The sequence below is a fragment of the Haliotis cracherodii genome, unplaced genomic scaffold, assembly GCF_022045235.1.
Source record: "Haliotis cracherodii isolate W230 unplaced genomic scaffold, xgHalCrac1.p SCAF_8, whole genome shotgun sequence".
In the NCBI taxonomy this organism is placed as follows: Eukaryota; Metazoa; Mollusca; class Gastropoda; order Lepetellida; family Haliotidae; genus Haliotis; species Haliotis cracherodii.
This window is the reverse complement of record NW_027266341.1, coordinates 61,746,325-61,765,070: the sequence shown is the minus strand read 5'-3', so window position 1 is coordinate 61,765,070 and position 18,746 is coordinate 61,746,325. Positions and strand designations below refer to the sequence as shown.

General features: G+C 42.3%; 1 protein-coding gene across 1 annotated transcript in view; it reads right to left on the bottom strand.

The window, feature by feature from the left end:
• LOC139451125 (helicase-like transcription factor) overlaps positions 1-14,210 on the bottom strand; it is a 33,250-nt gene extending 19,040 nt beyond the window's left edge. Inside the window, exons 1-10 of the mRNA XM_071232922.1 lie at positions 13,254-14,210; positions 6,092-6,229; positions 5,823-5,894; positions 5,298-5,464; positions 2,882-3,209; positions 2,406-2,480; positions 1,852-2,020; positions 1,381-1,508; positions 560-776; positions 355-427 (exon numbers count right to left, since the gene is read on the bottom strand). Coding sequence (XP_071089023.1) covers positions 355-427; positions 560-776; positions 1,381-1,508; positions 1,852-2,020; positions 2,406-2,480; positions 2,882-3,209; positions 5,298-5,464; positions 5,823-5,894; positions 6,092-6,229; positions 13,254-14,210 — 2,324 coding nt within the window. The remainder of the gene's footprint in view (positions 1-354; positions 428-559; positions 777-1,380; positions 1,509-1,851; positions 2,021-2,405; positions 2,481-2,881; positions 3,210-5,297; positions 5,465-5,822; positions 5,895-6,091; positions 6,230-13,253) is intronic.
• Positions 14,211-18,746: the final 4,536 nt, after the last annotated feature.

Sequence of the window (18,746 nt, the reverse complement as noted above, 5' to 3'; positions counted from 1 at the left end):
GCGTCTAAACATGCCACCATAGCCCACCTAGATTATGGTGGCCGAGGGTGCTCAAACTAACAGTGATTGGGTCCAGGGCCCACTTGCACAAAGCGATCTCAGTGCTAAGATGATTGTAACTCTCATACCTTAACATAGGCTTACGGTAGTCTTAGCGCTAAGATCGCTTTGTGCAAGTGGGCCCAGGTTCTGATCATCAAGGATTCGAATTTCAGATTCACATCAGATTAGGTCCCTTGGTTAGCACAATACCTGAGAGTTTCTCCAAATGATTCAAATCATCTACGATCTGATCCTCAAAATTGTTTTGAGCTTTCTGTTTAAATCAGAGTGGAATCGAACTCACTCACTCACCTATTGATAGTACTGTTGGTGGGCGTGCTCCCCACGTCACTCATGTCATCAAGCCTTGTTGTCACCATCCCTGCTTCAATGATAATATATTCATCATTTCTACAATACACACAGGTAAACACAACTCATCATACATTTCAACAAACATGAACATCTCACTGATTTTGAATGTTCCATGTTAAATGGATTTCATGATTTATCTTACCGGTCTCAATATTGGAACTGTCAGGCTTCCCAAAACGCAGCTTTGTAGGACACGCTGTCTTCTTTGTTGGGTGCTCCTCATCCATCTGTTCAGTGAACTCATGATATGACTGCAACCTCTGGAACATGTCATCAATGTTGTTTGCAACCGCAACCCTGGTTTCACTCTTAGATCTGGATTCTGATGGTTCCACTCTAGAGCAACTTTCTGAAACAGCCTATAATAGGGGCGTTGCCGAAGTACATGTTGATTATCTGAATGACACTACTCTGTTGTTGTCGCCTTTTAACTCGAATCTGAGAGATGATGAAACGTAAATCAATGGAAACGATAAGTGAACCCTCTTGAAATAATAGGGTTCGACTCATTGTCTCAGTAAGATATACATTTAACACATGTCAGATTCAGCAAGGTACAGAAAGATGTAAAGAACAAAAAACAAAGTAATATAACACAGATCTTGCTCCTGCTCAATCTAATTTACACACAAGATATAATCTAAATAACCTGTGTGGTGCTATGTAAACAAACATTGTTTTTGTGATTTGAGCAAAATATAATGCAGTGATCAAGTAAAGAATACATCTGTTTTACATAGACATCACACAAGAAGTATGACAAGAAGATTACTTTTAACGACTGATGTTTTGCTTGTCAGGATATTATAGTGCAAGCAGTAAACACAATATCACCCTTAACTATGCCAATGCTATATTTGTCATTGAACTGTGAAGAGGGTGTTAATCAATTACAAATTGTATGCAAGGGACACCTGTGTAGTTAATTATTTGAATGAAATGTTAAATTAGAACCAATTAAACCTTTTCTCTTCTGACTCGAGGTACTCCAGGCACAGGAAGAGCCAGTGGCCGATTGTCCACAAAGTTAGTGAGTATCAGAGAAATGATCTCCAGTGTCTTTCCCAGTCCCATGTCATCGGCCAGAATACCTGGTGTAAAGAAAGTTAGTGAGGACCAGAGAAATGATCCCCAGTGTTTTTACCAAGCCTCATATCATTTGCCAGAATACCTGGTGCAAACAAAGTTAGTGGGTACCAGAGAAATGATCTCCAGTGTCTTTCCCAGCCCCATATAATCGGCCAGAATACCTGCTGCAAACAAAGAGTAGTATCTTTCTCAGCATAAGTAGATTTCATAATTTAATTAATAGTTCAGAGTGTGAGTACACAGAATATAGATGTATGTAGTGTTTCAGCTAACTCATAGCGTCAGTCAGTAGTATGCCTATAACATTGTATTATTTGTATCAAACAGCTGAGTCAGCAGTCTTACCTCCTCTGATACTAGGTGGTCTTTCGTATGTTGTGTGATTAAGAAGTATGTTGGAGTAATGGCCACTGTGTGTTTTCTCCCAGAATGGTGGCAGGTTTTCTTCGTTTTCCCGGGTTATCATCCAGTGAAGAGCTTGCTTCTGATGGGGATACAGAGGCGTCCTCACAGCCTGATGGGGTAGTGAGTAGTGGGGTAGGCGTGACTACATACCAATCAGTCATTCTTTACATACATACAACATTCACCTTTATATATGCTATTGTAAGACTCTGTATCTGGTTATTTTGTAAAACATCAAGATAACCACTCTTAGTGTAACATATAAACCTGAGGGTGACAATCAGTGACTGATGCAGTGTTTGACGAAAGAGACGTCACAAAAGGGACAATGGCCCAGTCACCACTGTGCAGGTAGCCTCACAAGAAACAGCACGTGGTGGTAATGGTCATGAATGGACTGATGCATCATTCTTCAATCGCCTTGTGAAAATTGATTGCTGACAATCGGAACACTGATCTACATGTTCACACAACCTGCACACACCATGGCCTACCTCCACTGGTTCTCGTTCTGTTGTCTTGTCCTCTGCGTTAAGTGTTTCAAACAGCTGGTCTATAGCACTGATAATCTTGAGGGACAAATAAACAGGTTAGACTATAAACATTGTACCGAGTGCTGATGTATGTAAGCTGGAAATGGCAATAAAAGCGACAAAAACGTTTCCATAATTATACGAAATTTGAGATTGTACTTCCGACTACATCATGAGCATGTGTTTATGAATCACTTTACCATAGCGACGATACGCCTCTGCGTTCGCGAAAAAGTGAGCGAACAGTGCCAACCACACACGTCACAAACACATGCAAATGCAAGTCAAGTTCTTGCACAAGTCAATATAGGGAATTGCTTCGGACATCATGTCACATATTGTCACTGATGCGTCATATGATGCTGCAGGGTATATTTGGAAATGTCCTTCACATGTCTACCTTTGACAAGAGGATATGTTATTTAATCCCAAATTACCTCATCATGTGTTAACTTCTGCCGATGGCTATCAACTTGTATGTATGGGTCATAATGTAGAGCAGCGAGGGGTGACGCTGTATGGCCTGCTGCAGGGTGTGGAATAGCATTCCCTGGACCCTCGTTATTGGGAACATGTGTGGTCACTCCTGTAGGTACACTTTGTTCCTGGGCGACGCTGTTGCCGGCGTTGTCTTTGCTTACTGTACGAAAAGCTGCCTCAGCTACTTTTAAGATTGTTTTGCACTTGTCTCTGTTGTCAATAGCCCCGTATAATGTAAGCTGGATAGGCACCGTTTTACTGTTTTCATTGAGGTCGAGTGTTACACTGAAGAAGAGCAAACTATTGTCAAAACCAAATTCTTATCACACAATTTAAAAGAAACGCATTGTAGACGATTATATAAGAAGCAAAGTAAATATATACTCACACGCAAAAGAAACGCAGGTCGAGTATGCAGTATACATGTTATTTATTTTCAACAGTAAAGACAACAAATACTAATAGGGCAAGATTGACAAAAGATTGACTGAAGACAGTTTAATGTATTAAAAGGCAGATGACATAAAAAAAATTTTCAAATGTTAAGGGCTTACACAGTTTCGGGTCAATACCCAAAACGTCAATCAATACCTGGTGTGACCACTGCCACACATCTCCTGTACATTGAGTGGATCAGACGATTTTGTTAAGGCCCTAGGGCACGCACCCAGAGCAGCTGTGCGTAGTTCATCGGCAGTTGTAGGGACTGGGCGCACATTGTGCGGACGCCTTTGAACCTCATCCCACAAGTGTTCGATGGGGTTCAGATCAGGGCTGAGGGCTAGCCACGGTAGAACACGGATGTTGTGTTGTTGCAGAAAGGCCATGGTAGCTCTGGCAACATGGGGACAAGCGTTCTCCTGCTGGAAATGTGTTGTTGGTGTTGTGCAAAAAATGGAACAACGTGGGTTCTGATCACTTGGTCGATATGCCGCTGAGCAGTGACGCCGCGTCCCCGACCTTGACCAACATTCAGAAAGCACATGGGTCCAAGTCCAATCCCTGCCCATATCATGACGCTAGGTCCACCCCATGGAACCCTTTCTGTCAGCGAAACGATCACCTCGACGCCGCCAAATTCTGACTCTTCCGTCTGCATGGGAGACTAAAAAGCGACTTTCGTCAGAGAAGATGACACGCCTCCACTCACGATGACGCCAATTGTGATGACCCTGTGCCAACTGAAGACGTGCTTGTCGATGCCGTGGTTGGAGAAGAGGACGAAGTGCTGGTCGGCGACATCTGAGGTTGTTGGAACGGAGACGTTGGATCACAGTGTCCCGGGTAATGTGTCGATTATGTGTTCCTATTTTCTGTCGAGCACTTTCACTTACAATTAGGAAACGGATGTCGCTGGTGTTGACGGGTAATCTGCCGATCTTGTCGAGGTGTGGTGACCTTAGGACGACCGCTCCGAGGAAGATCATCTGTGTAGCATTGTATCGATGCAGGAGACGGTATATTTTGGTTATGTTAGCGTTGAAATGACAGGCAACATCTTGGACAGACTCTCCAGCTTCCAAACATCCGATAGCCTGGTTTCTCTGAATTTGAGTTAGGCGTGGCATTGTTGACCAAGCAGTGGTAGGTAAAATATCGGCTACAGTTTTATACCCACTACAGTTCGTGACAGTTCGTACCTTTTCGATTTCGCGAGAAATGGGTGCATGATACCCATATATTCATTGAAATGGTGCGTTTTGTCGATTCGTTTTTTATGTTGCGTTTTTACTCGGGGCTTCCAAAATGCAACCAAAAATATTGATAACACCATCAGGCTTCACTACATGCTAAAACTAGCTAAATTTATGGTTCCGTGTTTGTTACCTATATCCTTTAAACCACTTGCGTTTCTTTTGCGTGTGAGTATAAATTGTCAATGCAAGAGAATAACCAACCTAGATTTTCTGCCGAAACAGATTCAGCTTGCCACAAAGGGCAAATAGCTGTGGAAATAATCTGAATGGACCTCTGAACATCAGTGATGACATCAGGTTTAAGTAATGAAATATGAAAGTGTGTGCAAAGTGATGTTGTCTGGTCAAAATTACAAGAAATGTCGAGCAACGACAGCCATAACGTCCATATGAAGGTACCCATCATGAATGAAGATCCGGGGTAGAACAGGTCTTCAGCAACCCATACTTGTCGTAAGAGGCGACGAATGGGATCGGGTGATCAAACTCACAGACTTGGTTGATGCGTTGGTCGATGTTCATAATGTCAATCACTGAACTGTCTGTTCCACACTCCAATATTTACAGACTGCTGTCAGACAGCTTGAATACTGCTTAATACAGCGTTGAACAGCAAACAAATAGGCAAACATTACTCATTACCAAAGACGCTATAAGCTTTCATGATCCATCTTACGCATCAACTCTTGCTACGCCATCAGCCATGATGGATACCATTGGAATATCATAAGGTTGACTGAGGGTTCCGAGTTGGGCGCTGCTGCCGTTGAAGATGGTAACTCTTTGTCCTCTACCCATGATCTTCCCCTCAAACACAAGTGATACCGACTCGTGGCTGTTGATCTGAAGATGGAGAACATCTAAAGAAACTACTTATCTGATTATGAAAAGGAAACTGTTTCTACTAAGGCAAATTGGCTTTGTGCTGGTTTCTGCTGGCACCAGGGCATGTGACAGTGCATTTTGAAGTTCTGAAGACCGTACCAAGGTTCTGTATCTTGCATAACTTGATGTCTTTGTGGTTTTGCAGATTCAATGGGCTGACGAAATCGTAAATTGCTTGTTACTTTCATCAGGGCACCTTGATGACTTTACAAAGCTGACAGTGTTACTAACCTCGGGGCACATGGATGAATTTACAAAGCTGACAGTGTTGTTCTCATCACCTTGATGACTTTACAAAGCTAGCAGTGTTACTTACCCTTGGGCACATTGATGACTTTACAAAGCTAGCAGTGTTACTTATCCTTGGGCACATTGATGACTTACAAAGCTAGCAGTGTTACTTATCCTTGGGCACATTGATGACTTTACAAAGCTAGCAGTGTTACTTACCCTTGGGCACATTGATGACTTTACAAAGCTGGCAGTGTTACTTACCCTTGGGCACATTGATGACTTTACAAAGCTGGCAGTGTTACTTACCCTTGGGCACATTGATGACTTTACAAAGCTGGCAGTGTTACTTACCCTTGGGCACATTGATGACTTTACAAAGCTGGCAGTGATAGTATCGAACATTACTTCTGCATCGGACACATCCTGTAAGTCATCATCAGAAGAAGACGAGTCATCCCTCGCCTGCTCCCTCATCCAGGCAAGGTCAATCTGAGAGATGCCATGTGGCAACTGGTCGATATCCATGTCAAAGCCAGCTCGATCTGTTCTTTAACATCTGTGTTAAATAGAGATCACGGGGTTGTTCTCATTATACCCCCAAGGTTTCAAAAGTAGCATTATTTATTCTGAAACAGAAGGAATAGAATTCCCTCAAGAACGATTATATGTCACGTACGTGGTAAGAAGGGGATACAATAGAGAAACTGTCCCACTCTTGGATTCCCCATGAAAAGTAGAACCGGTCAAAAACTGTGTAAACGTCAAAAGGTGAAGTTAATGCATTGTAAGCGTTATTTTGTTAAGTTCGTTGAAACATGTACGGGTCACATGAGCAGCTAATGAATCTCATCAACGCTTATCCCTTAAACTTCAAAATAAGAATTAAATAACACATCCCCTGTATTCTCCAGATTTCTCACCCAGATTTCCACTTCTTCTGGCATATTTTAATCAAATGATGACGTCGACATTTCTGCAGTGGATGACCAAGGAGGGGAGGGGGGTGGGGGGTGGGGGGTGGGGTGGGGCTTCGACACCAATGAGATTTTGATATTATAAATATAGATCGTCAACGTCAGAGGAAAACCAAATTGACCTGCCCTATCGATAGCACCCGGTTTGCAATAAAACATGTCAGTGTTTGTTGCCTGTCGCAGAGCAGTACCCTCGCCATGCAACGGAGGAATGTAAACAAAGAAGTCAATCGTGTAGACGTGTATCATGATTACTTAGTCTCGGTATAAATCTATCTATCTGCCTAATCTAATCTAACACAGGACTCCGTCGTGTGTGTCTATGCTAGTCTGTGTGTGCGTGTGGCGTGTGTGTGTGTGTGTGTGTGTGGGGGGGGGGGGGGGGGGGGTCCTTTCAGCTTCCATTTATATATCCCGAAGAAGTTTCATAGCAAATTGTTTAGCTGACTTTAACTGAAATAATTATTCTCCCCTAAACATTGCAACAAGAGACCATTGATATCTTCAAGACTTCAAGACTCTTTTATTCTGTAATAAAGGCCTACAGCCCAGAGTACATGTGTATATAATCAAGTCACAACAATTTTAAATTACAAACAACAATTACAATCTTTAATAAAAGATCTGTTATAATCATCAAAAGTAAGTGAAGCACTCGTAAACTATATATAAATTTGTCTCCCTTTAACTTCTGAGATAAACCTGCCTTGCCTGCGTGCATTTAACAATATACAGTGCTAAAGATCCTGACAAAGAATTATCTGTCATAACTTTCTCAAATTTGTCAAGAGTACAAAGATTACTAGTGCAAATACTTGGCAAAAGCATATTTCTGAATTTGTTATACAAGTAACACGATGTAATAAAATGAACTACATCCTCCACAATTGATACACTCAGATTATCAAAACAATATTTACATACTCTATCCTCTCTAGCAACTCCTCCCCACCGCCCAGTTTCAACAGCCAGTTTATGGTTACCACATCTGAATCGATTAAGAACAATTCTTAAATTTGTCCTCTTCATATTGTGCAAATACCTTTCAGGCTCCAACACTGATTTCATAATGGAATAATTATTAAGCTTACTTGTTTCACTTATAGATAGTGCCCATGTTTGTTTCCAACAATCCTGCAATCCTGACTATGAACTGCGGACTCGTGTATCTTAAATTTACACCATCCAAGATTATTGCACTTATACCGCGACGTGCATGTGTGTGTGTGTATGTGTGTGTGTGTGTGTGTGTGTCTGTGTGTGTGTGTGTGTGTGTGTGTGTGTGTGTGTGTGTGTGTGTGTGTGTGTGTGTGTGTGTGTGTGTGTGTGTGTGTGTGTGTGTGTGTGTGTGTGTGTGTGTGTGTGTGTGTGTGTGTGTGTGTGTGTGTGTGTGTAGGTCCGAGCCGATCAGTCCTTAGCGTCAGACAGGTCTAGCTTCAGTATTAAGAGAACTTGTGACTGACCCTCTGTCCCAGGTTTTACAAACATCTGTGGGTAGCGAGAGCGAGTTCTTTATTGATTCCTGAATAACTGTCTGAGATCATGGCACTCTCAGAAATACCATTACAGTTATTTCCCATGGTTTGTTTGCACATAATATAATTACAACTTCAGTGGATAAAACACTTACAAACATTGTATTATTCCCAATGTATCATGTATTCAACTTCCATTTATATATCCCGAAGAAGATGCATAGCAAATTGTTTAGCTGACTTTAACTGAAATAATTATTCTCCCCTAAACATTGCAACAAGAGACCATTGATATTTTTATCTGGGTCAAGATGTCGGGTCGTAAACAGGAACCAGGTACAGGACGAAGCACAAACAAAAGGAGCGGAATACTCACCCAACTCTTCTGGTGCACTGATACGAATCTATGGTCACTTTACTCAGAAGGAGGGGTCACGGTCATCCCTTCACAGTGTCAACTCTTCAAGACTCACCTGTGGTGTGAACACATGAGCGTTGATCAGGCTCAAATACACTTTCATTTCCGGGAAGGCCTTGACGTCTATGTTTAGAAATGACGTGGCAGATTAGTTAAAGCAGAAGTGATTAGACTAAAATTATGTAAGTAATCATAAGTTCTAATACTGACGAAGGCATAGACATATGTTACCAAATCAAAAGTATATTTTGGTCGGAGTATAATCGAAATAATGAAAGTGAAAATAGACACAACTTTTCGACTTTCTGTTTCTGCTTTCGGCGAAATTATCCCGTGTTCTGTACTATTCACCGTTCTAGGTTATTTGATGTGTTGATTAATTTACGTGATTGTTGGATTGGGTGTACGCTTAGGTGGGCGCTTTTATTTATTTTATTTTTTAAATTTATCCATTTTAATGTTTGGTTTTTGTTTGTTTTTTGGGGGGGAGGGGGTTGTTGGGGGTTGTTTTTGTTTTTTGGGGGGTTTGTTTTCTTTTCTTTTCTTTTTTTGGTGTGTGTGTGTGGGGGGGGGTGTTACGATGTATCATCTTTTTACTGAACGTAGTAGAAAATGTAAATACAAGTACCTCAATGGAAATACCGGAAAGCATTTCTCTTCAACACTATTGAAACCATGTATGTCCTTAAATTTACGAAAGAATGTATAGGTTATATTCGTGTGAAGCGCTTGGCGCTAATCTAAGCGACCTATCCATGCATTCATTTCTATTTATCATTATTGTACAACATTTAACGACTTATTCCGTCTCTAAAGTGGTACAATAACACAGTGAGTGACTTCAAGAGGAAGCTAATAACGCCACGGTGAAACAAATATTGAGAGACAATAATATTTTTAATTTCTTTCGAAAATACATGTATATATCCTTTTCCCCGAACAGTAAGAGAAAAAAAAGCCAATAGTCCCTTCACAAAATGTACAACTAACGTAAAAGAGCAGTCAGTCACGCTATGATCTGCGGACTCCGTGTATCTTAAATTTAGACCGTCCAAGATTAATGCACTTATATCGCGACTTGCATGTATGTGTGTGTGTGTGTGTGTGTGTGTGTGTGTGTGTGTGTGTGTGTGTGTGTGTGTGTGTGTTTGTGTGTGTGTCTGTCTCTGTGTGTCTGTGTGTGGTTTGTGTGGTTTGTGTGTGTGTGTGTGTGTGTGTGTGTGTGTGTGTGTGGTTTTGTGTGTGTGTGTGTGTGTGTGTGTGTGTGTGTGTGTGTGTGTGTGTGTGTGTGTGTGTGTGTGTGTGTGTGTGTGTGTGTGTGTGTGTGTGTGTTTTAGCAATATTCCAGCAGTATTCCAGCAATATCACGGCGGGGGACACCAGAAATGAGCTTCACACATTGTACCCATGTCGGGAATCGAACCCGGTATAGTGTCCGAGACGATCAGTCCTTGGCGTCAGACAGGTCTAGCTTCAGTATAAAGGAATTAAAAGAACTTTGAGCAACCTGTGACTGACCCTCTGTCCCAGGTTTTACAAACATCTATGGGTAGCAAGTGCAAGTTCCTTATTGGTTCCTGAATAACTGTCTGAGATCATGGCACTCTCAGTCACACCATTACAGTTATTTCCCAAGGTTTGTTTGCACAGATTATAATTACAACTTCAGTGGATAAAACACTTACAAACATAGTATTATTCCCATTGTCTGAGATCGTGGCACTCTCAGTCATACCATTACAGTTATTTCCTTAGGTTTGATTCAGTGGATAACACACTTACAAACATTATTCCCAGTGTATCATGAAACACGTAAGCTGACATTGCATGACATATCTGTGCCCTGCTGAGTTGTAGCTGAAATAATAGTAAGCTCATAGTCGACTCATTGAAACAACATGGAAGCTGAGTTGTGTCATTCTAATGTTTTTGTGAGTGTCCAATCAATACAATTACTGATATAGTTATCATTATCAGTACAAACAAATAGTGATACGTTTTCATTCTGAAAAAGACTGCTTGATTGAATACAACAGACCAATATTAAGAATGGAAAGTATTTTATTTTCAAATTCCATACGTCTATACAGTAATTACACAAAAATATATATAAATTTCCCTTTCCTAAAATCTGAGTGCGGCGTAAAACAACAAACCAAACCAAACCAAACCCACGAGCAGGGGTATGGTGCTGACAAATCTAGAAACATAATAGGGGCGAAACGGGATTCGAATCCAGAATCATAGATTTCTGGCGTGTCCAAGGGATGCACTCGGCATTATTCCAGCTATATGACGTCGGTCTGTAAATAATCGAGTCTGGACCAGACAATCCAGTGATTGACATCATGAGCATCGATCCACGCCATTGGGATCGATAACATGGATCAGCTAAGTCAGCGAGCCTGACCACCCGATCCTGTTAGTCGTCTTCTACGGCAAGCATGAGAATCTATGAATTACAGGCCGCCGTGACGTCATCCAATATTGCTGTTCTGTTTCTGTCTTAACCCCAACCCTTGTGCCCCAAACATGTATGGACATGTTCCTATGATATATATTTGCGTATGTTATCAAATTTCTGTCAATAACTTGCACGAAATCTTGCATATTTATTCCTTTATCAAAACGGGTTTTTTTTTCGTTTTATGAGCAACGTTTCTTTCCAATATTCGTTTTTAAATCGACAAAGAATGTAGATTGAGCTTAGGAAGTACTTGGATATTAGGTCACCAAACAACTACCGTCTTCTTGCTGTGACCTGCCTGATACGTGCGTGTCATCGCGTCCGGACGGCGTGGGTTGTTTAAATGGGCCAGGATCGATAACTTACAAACTTTGTTGATGATAATGTGAGTTCCGCTGACCAGACTGATCCTTTCCCTGTATCCTTTTAGTTTAAAAAGAACAGGATAGAACCTTATTCGCTCAAGGCTCTGAACATAACATGTGTGGATCTTACAGAGGTCAATTGTCTTATCACATAGCGAAATAGCTGTTCTTTTATTTGTTTGTTGTTCAACGCCGCACTCAGCTATATTTCAGCTATATTACGGCGTAAACAATCGAGACAAGACAATCCAGTGATTGACATCATGAGCATCGATCCACGCCATTGGGATACGATGACATGCTTTAACCAAGTCAGCGAGCCTGACTACCCGATCCCGTTAGTCGTCTCTTATGCGAAGCATAGTCGCCTTTTACGGCAAGTTTGGGATGGTGAAGACCTACTCTACCCCGAGTCTTTAAGGTTGTTCTATTGAATGTACAAAGAATGTGGCGAAATAAATAAGAGTAGATATGGTTTTACATTGAAATAACATGGTCATTTTGAAACTGACGGAAGATTAATGTAATGAGGAGATAGGAACTTCTTTCATTGAAATACACACATTAAATGAACAGTGGAATGCATATGCAGTATCCTATCAAGGACATTCGCTGTGCAGAGTTGCGTCCCTTGGGCACGCCAGAAACCTATGATTGTGGGTTCAAATCCCGGTTCGCCCTGATTATGTTTCTAGGTTTGTCAGCACCATACCCGTGCTCGTGGGTTTCACCGAAGTGGTAAACGTCTGAGACCTGCATCACTACAGGTTTCCTCCCACATTAAGCTGACACGCCGTGATATAACTGGAATACTGTTAAAAGCGGCGTTAAACCCAACTTATTCACTCACTCAAGGAAATAAGGTACATTTTACTGAGCTAATATTATGTTTGGATTAGCTGCTCAAGTCACGATTCGTGAAAACTGTGTACGGGCGCCTAAGCATCAGTCGCGTTAGTTGGAGCGCCTTCACATCCACAAATACAGATCTGCAGCAGACATTTGAGGAAACAAACAATAACGTATGTTCGTCACCGTACTGACGGAACGAGTGTCAAAGCTTCTGGGGGAGGATAGATCTCCACTGTAATGAGTGCTTGTCACAACTTAATGGAGACTGTGATGGACCAGTTTTCTAAAGCGCCGCAATTTTCTCTGCAGCGTTCTGCTCTTAAGACGCGCCATCCTATGATTCTGGGTTCAAATCTCAGACTCGCTCTGAATATGATGTTTGGTTTGTCATCACCGTACCTGTCAAAGACCTGCATCACTTCGTGATTTACTGTTGAGATCGTCGCTAAACCCAAGTCACTCACTCACTGTATGATACGGTGTTTGACCTGGCTTATTGTGTGTAGTCGTACCTCAACGACATCGGTCGTTACGCATGCTTTCAAACAGTTGTTGTACTCTGTGATTACTCGAATGAAAACCGTGGTGCTATGGATTTCCGACATCAGGTAATGTATTCAATGTACTGTAATGTAATGTACTGTAATTTGCCACGCTGATCAGTGACATTATACTCACTAAAATTGCCAGGCATATTCTGGCCTAAAGAACCAACAGGGTTTCCTCGGGGTGCAGAATGGTATGAACAATAAACAATAAATAATAAACACAAACTCTTGCAGTACTACAGAATGTTATTATTGTACCTCAATAGGTTGTGACATGTGTGAAAGTTTCAAAAACGCCTTCAAACGTCGTGGGACTGGCAACTGATCCACTTTATGGAATAAATCATCTCCAAGATGACGTCTCATCGCAAAGACAGAACAATCTTTCAGAGATCTGGGATTCGACACAATTACCTTGAGACTCAAGTCTACGTCATCCAGTATCCGTGAAACCTCCTCGTGTGTCGGTAGGTACCCAGCACCTAAAAGGAGATGAGCTATATCCGTATGTCCCAGAACCAACGATACAGCAAGCGGTGTCTTTGCGTCAACTTCCACCTTTGTTAGACACGCATTCATGTCAACAACGAGGTAACTGGCTATGTCGTACATGCCACAGAATGTAGCCAGGTGCAACGGAGTGTTGCCGTATTTGTTTTGTTTGTCAATATCCACACCGACAGTGCACAGAAACTTTACTATATCGAGGTGGCCGGACAGTACCCCGAGATGCAGCATACTATTACCCCTGGGAAACACCCCCTTGAGTTCAGACCCAGCGTCAATAAGCATTTTAACAATGTCGATGTTACCCAGAGATACAGCATAGGCAAGAGGTGTTAGGTCTTTCCGGCATCTTAACTTCAAGTCCACGCCACGAGATATGATGAACGAACAGATGGACGGTCTGTTGAATTCTACAGCAGTAAATATTGCTTGTTCGAGCGTAAGATCATCTTCCCTATCATACAGATAAACAACCAGCTCCTCTGAACCGCTCACGATAGCCCAGAATAACGCCGAATCTTCTCCTTGGTCGTACAACTTCACTTTGTAGTCTTGTACAAGAGATTTAACCATATCCACATGGCCAGCACATATAGCGATATGAACAGGTCTCTTCAGACAGTTATCAACAACACAGCGTTCATTTGGATCGAAGCCCGACAATATGAGCGCCTTGACAACGTCCATGTTTCCAGAGGTCACCGCCATACCTACGGGCGACATATCGGGAGCTGGGTCCTTCTTGCCTTGGTGACTGTATGAATGGCCTCTCTCGCGGACACACTGAAGCAGACGCTGGACTCCATCGTGGTCGCCATCCTTCAGCAGCTTCTTGATATTGTTGACACATCTCGCATTGAACATTTCGGCTTCCAGTCAGCAAGCAGGCGCCGTGTTGTTCGATGAGGAAGTCGCGATTAAAGGGACGTAACTCGTGTAGTGCAACTGAACTTGAGGTTATCTTTTCCGGGTGTCCAGGAGAAAATGAGTTCGAATCTGCACAGAAAAAACCCGTGAAAAATCACAGTTCGTTTGTATTTTAATGGGTTCATCTGCATGACATATATATATATATATATAGTTATATATATAGTTATATATATAGTTATAGTTATAGTTATATATAGTTATATAGTTATATAGTTATATATAGTTATTATATATTGGTTATGTCTATGCATCATCTGCAGTAGTATCGGTACACCCTTAAAAGGGGCGGGGCGGTCGGGTAGCCTAGTGGTTAAAGCGTTCGCTAGTCACGCCGAAGACCCGGGTTCGATTCCCGACATGGGTATTTGTGAACTGTGAGAATACGTAAACAGTTTCAACCTAATACGAGACATAACATAATAAACATGTTATTTGTTTAATAATTAAAGGAAATGAAGCGTAAAGACAGTAGAGAATACAGTGTCTCTTGGCATCATCCATTATATTATTCATATGTAATGTCTGAACAAATGAAATCCTGCAAAAACAACTGTGGGACCTAAGTTACAAGGTCGTGTCAACATTCTGACGAACTGTCAGATGTAGGTTACCCATTGGTGTAAAGTGTCAGCGGTGACTTAGCATAACACCACTGCCATTGGCTGCTTTCATATCACGTGACCGGACTTTTCCCTTGTTTGTAAACGAACGCGCTTTTTCTGAAATCAGAATAAATTGACCTTATGCCAGCCGTTTTGTGCGCTTTACATATTGGATAATTATATAGATATGCTACTCCAACCGCGACAGTGAGGTGCATGACAATATATCTTTATACATGTACATCAAAATCGTAAAGAACAATGAAGAACGAAGCGTGGTTTATTTCACGATAAAACATCGTTCTATCATGACGTCATTCCTGCTCTCGCATCGTGATGACGTCGTAAATTGGACGACATTAATTTTTAGAGGGAAGTGTCTAGTAAGTTGTTCCCCTTAGATGTAGCTGGGCAACGTAGATAAACACAGTGGCCGACGATCGCATTCAAAAGTAGGACAGGTATGACAATCAGTATTGGGATAAAAGGTACATATTATCGAAAATTGTGAGAATGTGCGGGAAATAGCAAATGTAGGCCCCCTTGTCCGACATTGTCCGACTCATTTAGGGAGTCATCATACGGGTAAATAATTTTAAAGCTTGTACATTTTATCATTGTTCAAAGTGTTGATATCTCATAATAAGAAATACACCCCCCTTATAAGTTGTGCTGTAGAAGTGTACTCCACTGCCAGGACACTGCACTGATCGACAGTTCACTACAGTCAGAAAATAGGCACTACAAATTTCAAATACGAAATCAGATAATGTGGAAAGGAAAGGACAGTTGTCAGAGGAACAATATATTAGTTACAAAAGATAACAACGCGCCTCTGTCTACAATGGGACAGAAATCAGAATATTCGTTTTATATTTGTACGTTCTATCTTTGTACGTTCTATCTTTGTACGTTCTATCTTTGTACGTTCTATCTTTGTTCGTTCTATCTTTGTACGTTGTATCTGTGTACGTTCTATCTTTGTACGTTCTATCTTTGTACGTTCTATCTTTGTACGTTCTATCTTAGTACGTTCTATCTTTGTACGTTCTATCTTTGTACGTTCTATCGCAAAGGAACTGGAAAGTTGATAAACATTGTAATTCAGATACATCTATGCATTCTGTAGCATGCATGTTTAAAGCCTTAAGTAAAACCTAAGAAAGCTCCCCACCGATCGTATTAAGTGTTCGGTTTCAAATGAAAGTTAAAGGTTTCAAATCAATCGTAAAATTCTCATCTTCATACATACTCATTGTTTCGCTTTGTAATTCTCAGTTTGGATGAAAACAGTAAAGGAGCTCAGTGAGTGAGTGAGTGAGTTTCACGCCGCTTTTGGCAATACTTTGGCCTATTCATGGTATTTTTGGTTGTAACTGTGTTACAGAGTACATACACGTCGTACTATATCAATTTGAACATGATATTAAATTTCCCTTTCCTAAGATCTGAAACAGTTTCTGAATCAACATCACATCTAACAGACCATTTCCTGTTACACACTTCTACGATTGATTGGTTGGTTGGTTGGTTGGTTTGTTGGTTGGTTTGTTGTCGCTCTCAGCAATATCCCAGCTATATAACGGCGGTGTGTAAATAATCGAGTCTGGACCAGACATTTCTGTGATTGACATCATGAGCATCGATCTACGCAATTGGGATACGATGACATGCATCAACCAACTCAACGAGCCTGACCACCCGATCCCGTTGCCTCTTACGACAAGCATAGTCGCCTTTTACGGCACGCATGGGTTGCTGAAGACCTATTCTATCCCGGATCTTCCGTAATACACCGAGAAGGAATTCCTTAAAATAGTATGTTTCTGTTGATCATCAATTACTTTTTCCAACCAATTCCCAATATGGCAGTTGCCACAGTAACTATACATGGCATAGAATGAGTGTGAGTGAGTTGGGTTTAACGCCGCTTTTAACAGTATTCCAGTTATATCACGGCGTGTCAGCTTAATGTGGGAAGAAAGCCCCAAGTGATGCAGGCCTCAGACGTTTACCACTTCGGTGAAACCCACGAGCACGGGTATGGTGCTGACAAACCTGGAAACATAATCAGGGTGAACCGGGATTCGAACCCACAATCATAGGTTTCTGGCATGCCCAAGGGACGCAACTCTGCACAGCGAATCTCGGCGCCTTAGACGACTGGGCCACCCGTACCCCCGGCACAGAAAGAAGATGCGTGTTTTGTTCCAGACTGAAGACCAAGGTGGCGAATGTCCTGGACATTATCAGGCAGTAATTTGACAATGAAGTGACTCCTTTTTCACCCCCGTCATATGTTTGGGGTAAGGAGTGAGTGAGTATGGTTTTACGCCGCTTTTAGCAATATTCCAGTAACACCACGGCGGGGGACACCAGAAATGGGCTTCAAACATTGTACCCATGTCGGGAATCGAACCCGGGTCTTTTGTGTGACTAGCCAACGCTTTAGCCACTTCGATATCCGATAGCCCCTTTGGGTAAGGCATTATGTAGTGAGTGAGTGAGTGTTTGGGTGTAGATGTACGCCGCTTTTATTTATATCCCCGCAATATCACTACGGGGGACCCCGGAGATGGGCTTCACACATTGTACCCAGGTGGGAATCGAACCCGGGGCTTCTGTGTGGCGAGTAACCAGTAGGCCACCCAACCGCCCCTTTAAATTTAGAAGAACATATACGAGAATATAATTATTTATATACATAAATATCTAGTGCCATGATATAATACTATTCCCAAGGTTTTGCTAACTTCATAAGGCATCCTTCAATTCCCGTTAGTTTAAATGTACCCTATCATCTCGAGGCTTGCCGCACTCTATTCCTGTTAGTTAACATGTACCCGATAAACTCTACACTGCATTGACGTCACCAGGATGTGACACGGTTTATCTCATATCAACCAGGAAAAGCTTTTTTTAGCAAATCACTGATAACCCCTTGTCATTGACGTTTACAACAAAAACGGGTCAAAAGAATCCATAAATATACTGATTTTCACATCCAATGCTATTTATTCATATGACACATATTTAACAACACCCAATGCCGAATAACCCACACCTACACCAACACTCACATCCACACCCACACTCACACCCTCACCCACACCCACACTCACACTCACACCCACACTCACACTCACACCAACACCCACACTCACACCCACACACACACCAACACTCACACTCACACCAACACCCACACCCACACTCACACTCACATCCACACTCACACTCACACCCACACCCACACTCACATCCACACCCACACCCACACTCACACCCACACTCACACCCACACTCACACCCACACTCACACCCACACTCACACTCACACTCACACCCACACTCACACCCACACTCACACTCACACTCACACCCACACTCACACTCACATCCACACTCACACTCACACCCACACTCACAATCACACTCACATCCACACCCACACCCACACTCACACCCACACCCACACCCACACTCACACCCACACTCAAACCCACACTCACACTCACACCCACACCCACACTCACACCCACACTCACACCCACACTCACACTCACACTCACACTCACACTCACACTCACATCCACACCCACACTCACACTCACACCCACACTCACACTCACACTCACACCCACACTCACACTCACACCCACACTCACACTCACACTCACACTCACATCCACACCCACACCCACACTCACACTCACACTCACACCCACACTCACACTCACACCCACACTCACACCCACACTCACACTCACACTCACACTCACATCCACACTCACACCCACACTCACACCAAAACCCACACTCACACTCACACCCACACCCACACTCACACCCACACTCACACTCACAC